Raw genomic sequence first — 3,885 nt, 5'->3', positions numbered from 1 at the left:
GGATGAACAGTTATACCCGGACACCTGTAAACACTGTTTGGTTCAGTGCTATACTTGCAACACTGTTGGGCCTTCTCGTGTTTGCAGGTGCTCAGGCGATAAATGCAGTCTTCTCAATTTCGGTAACTGCATCATATGTGGCTTATTCGATACCGATAATCGCTCGCTTTGTCTTCGAGAATAACTTTAAGCCCGGGCCATTCAATCTCGGATTCTTCGTACGTCTTTTCCTGGGCCTTTCTCATTGCGTAACCTATCCGTTTAGACATGATATGATCTGACGAAAGCTTACGTAGAGCTTACCTTGTGCAATAATCTCCGTCCTCTGGATGGCTTTCATGTTCCTCGTCTTCCTGTTCCCCACAAACCCAGCACCTGCCAGTGCAGGAGACATGAATTACTCTGTCGTTGTTCTCGGCAGTATCATGCTCTTCTCGATATTGTACTATTATTTCCCAAAGTATGGTGGGGTGTATTGGTTTAAGGGACCTGTGAGGACCGTTGGGGATCTGAACTCGGCTGGAAAGCAGAGAGATGCGAGAGAGCTCGATGAAACCGGGGAGGCTAGGAACAGTGAAGAGAAGAAGGAGCGCGGGGAGAAGGAGAGTGTCAATGTTGAGTCGACTGAATCAGCGACTTGAATAATACACGCTCGGATGCATTCGGGAAATTTCGAGCGTAGATGCGTAAAGTACAGGATAGAATTCTTCAAGAAGGTAAGAAGGTCAAGAAAGAGAACTACAGAACAAAAATAGCTGGTTTAGACTATTTTTAAAGTATTTACATAAGTACATGAGTGACACTCAGACAAGACAGTGGTAAATAAAAAAACGATGAGGACACATGAGCATCACCTTGCCGGAACAGAATTGAGTTGGTTGCATTGCCTTCAGGTATTTTATGCAATAGACTGACTGCAGTCAAACCTGGCTGCAAAAATGGACAGGCAATGGGCATCACGTCCTCACCACGGACAAACTTCCATAGTCCGTGCTATTTGCGTCTACTTAGTACGCATCTTCCGACGTTTGTCGCGTGACCACCTTATCTCTTCTTCCTGATGCCCGTCACACGCGCTTTTTCAAGGAAGTTCAATGAGCCAGGTTTATAATTGCCCGTCTACATTCAGCTTCATTCAATTTCATTGGGTTACAGTCCCTTCCGGGCCGGTTCCAAAGGGCAGTGATATGACTTGTTGCTCTCCTGTATTCAATGTTATCGGGAGAGAGAAGAGAATGCAGGGTTGGTGTCTAACACCTGTTCTTTCTTCCACCACTTTCTCCCTGCTGGAAGGGCTTGGCTTGGATAGGATCAAAGTTGTCAACCATGTCAGACTCAAATGTAAACTCGCCCAACTTGAAGGACCAAAATGCCAATCCGGATGAGCAACTACTTGCTAGTCTCGGATACAAGCAGGAATTTTTGAGAGCATTCACACCAATAGAGGTGACTTGTGATTTTGTTCAGTATCCCGTCTGCATGTCGGGCTGAAATAAACTCAGGTTTTTGGTGTTGCATTCAGTATTATTGGTCTTTTACCTTCCATGGCGTGAGTGAAGTCGCCTCGTCGTTGTTCAGGTGCACCGGCTAATCATGCTTGCAGCTCAGTTCTGTTCTATGCGATCCCAAATGGTGGACCTTCTGCAATGGTTTGGGGTGTACGTTCCACTAATATTTCATATCAGCTCCTTATGACATCATTCTAATATTTTGCATAACGCAAATTGAAGTGGGCGGTCGCGAGTCTATTTATTTTATTTGTTGGCATGTCCATGAGTGAACTCGGATCGGCTGCACCTACCTCTGGCGGAGTTAGTTTCTGCATAAGTTCCGGAAAGACGATTATAGTACTAAATGTGTTTATCACACAGCTGTATTTCTGGACGCATTCATTTTCTTCACCGCGATGGCGTAACTTCCTTGCATGGATAGTTGGGTGTAAGTTTCATCTTCGGGCTACCTACAAAACATAGCACACTGCTTACTGATAAAACGTTCCAGATGCAAATACCATTGGTACGGTTTCTGCTGTAGCTTCAGTCAACTGGGGCTGTGCCGTCCAAGTAATGGCTGCTGCAAGCATCGGGACAAACCAGAATTTCGTAGCAACGGATGTTGAAACCTTGTTTGTCACTTCAGCTTACTGTAAGCGCTACAACAAAGTTCTACTCACTGCTATCGGTCCTGTCATTGTCTAGCGGCGTATATTGCTTGATTATGGTTACCTGCGCAATCATTTGTTGTCTGGCGACGAAAGTCATTGCACGCTTGCAGACTGCTTATATCATTTTCAACGTCTTGTGAGTTTGTTTGTTTTTTTTGGCTAAGTATCAGTCGTTGAACTTGACTTATCAACATATTTTCCAACCTTCTTGAAAGATTATGTCTTGCTGTTATTATTGCGCTTCCTGCAGCTACTCCGGACGATCTAATGAATGATGCGAAGTTTGCACTCACAGACTTCACGAATAGTACGCCTTTCTTTGCTAATATGTGAATCGACCGTTGATTCTGGCACTAGCAACGACTTGGCCAGCCGGTTTCGCCTTCTGCCTCAGCTTTCTTGCACCTCTATGGACTATTTGTATTGTCTCTTTCTCTTTCTCCGATCAATACTATTATGACATTCTCTACTCGACAGTGTCTTTCGATTCAGCTGTGCACATCAGCGAAGAAGCCTCAAACGCCGCAATTGCTGTACCGTGGGCAATTGTCGGCTCTATCTTCGTGGCGGGTGTGCTTGGTTGGGCCATCAACATCGCGCTCGCGTTCTGCATGGGCACAGATCTGGACGCGATCATGAATAACGAAATTGGTCAGCCAATGGCGACAATATTTTTTAATAGCTTTGGACAGCGAGGAACGCTGGCATTGTGGGCCTTTGTTGTGATTGTTCAATTCTTTATGGGCACATCGTAAGACTTCCTATCGTTTCAATGTCCATTATTTCGAGATTGGATGCCGACAGTCAATTTCGTATAGCATGCTTCTTGCGTCCAGCCGTCAAGTCTTTGCATTCTCTCGAGATGGTGCTCTACCCTTCTCGAGAATTCTATACCGGATGAACAGTTATACCCGGACACCTGTAAACACTGTTTGGTTCAGTGCTATACTTGCAACACTGTTGGGCCTTCTCGTGTTTGCAGGTGCTCAGGCGATAAATGCAGTCTTCTCAATTTCGGTAACTGCATCATATGTGGCTTATTCGATACCGATAATCGCTCGCTTTGTCTTCGAGAATAACTTTAAGCCCGGGCCATTCAATCTCGGATTCTTCGTACGTCTTTTCCTGGGCCTTTCTCATTGCGTAACCTATCCGTTTAGACATGATATGATCTGACGAAAGCTTACGTAGAGCTTACCTTGTGCAATAATCTCCGTCCTCTGGATGGCTTTCATGTTCCTCGTCTTCCTGTTCCCCACAAACCCAGCACCTGCCAGTGCAGGAGACATGAATTACTCTGTCGTTGTTCTCGGCAGTATCATGCTCTTCTCGATATTGTACTATTATTTCCCAAAGTATGGTGGGGTGTATTGGTTTAAGGGACCTGTGAGGACCGTTGGGGATCTGAACTCGGCTGGAAAGCAGAGAGATGCGAGAGAGCTCGATGAAACCGGGGAGGCTAGGAACAGTGAAGAGAAGAAGGAGCGCGGGGAGAAGGAGAGTGTCAATGTTGAGTCGACTGAATCAGCGACTTGAATAATACACGCTCGGATGCATTCGGGAAATTTCGAGCGTAGATGCGTAAAGTACAGGATAGAATTCTTCAAGAAGGTAAGAAGGTCAAGAAAGAGAACTACAGAACAAAAATAGCTGGTTTAGACTATTTTTAAAGTATTTACATAAGTACATGAGTGACACTCAGACAAGACAGTGGTAAATAA

At 45.1% G+C, this 3,885-nt stretch overlaps 2 protein-coding genes across 2 annotated transcripts; both read left to right on the top strand.

Annotated features, from left to right (window-relative positions):
• Window positions 1-11: 11 nt before the first annotated feature.
• Window positions 12-641, top strand: FOMMEDRAFT_163064 (uncharacterized protein; the record flags this gene model as incomplete). Its single annotated transcript, XM_007272169.1, has 2 exons — window positions 12-218; window positions 297-641. Coding segments are annotated over 2 exons (552 nt in total), but the record flags the coding sequence as incomplete, so codon positions are not given.
• A 685-nt stretch (window positions 642-1,326) lies between these two features.
• Window positions 1,327-3,700, top strand: FOMMEDRAFT_99055 (amino acid transporter; the record flags this gene model as incomplete). Its single annotated transcript, XM_007272168.1, has 12 exons — window positions 1,327-1,446; window positions 1,503-1,549; window positions 1,604-1,658; window positions 1,731-1,811; window positions 1,872-1,938; window positions 2,002-2,125; window positions 2,199-2,300; window positions 2,380-2,471; window positions 2,522-2,584; window positions 2,642-2,915; window positions 2,983-3,277; window positions 3,356-3,700. The coding sequence occupies 12 exons, from the start codon at window positions 1,327-1,329 to the stop codon at window positions 3,698-3,700; spliced, it is 1,665 nt and encodes a 554-aa protein (XP_007272230.1).
• Between the last annotated feature and the right edge of the window lie 185 nt (window positions 3,701-3,885).

This window comes from Fomitiporia mediterranea, assembly GCF_000271605.1.
Source record: "Fomitiporia mediterranea MF3/22 unplaced genomic scaffold FOMMEscaffold_273, whole genome shotgun sequence".
NCBI lineage: Eukaryota > Fungi > Basidiomycota > Agaricomycetes > Hymenochaetales > Hymenochaetaceae > Fomitiporia > Fomitiporia mediterranea.
Note: the sequence above shows the minus strand (reverse complement) of the source record. Positions and strands in the feature narration are given on the sequence as shown.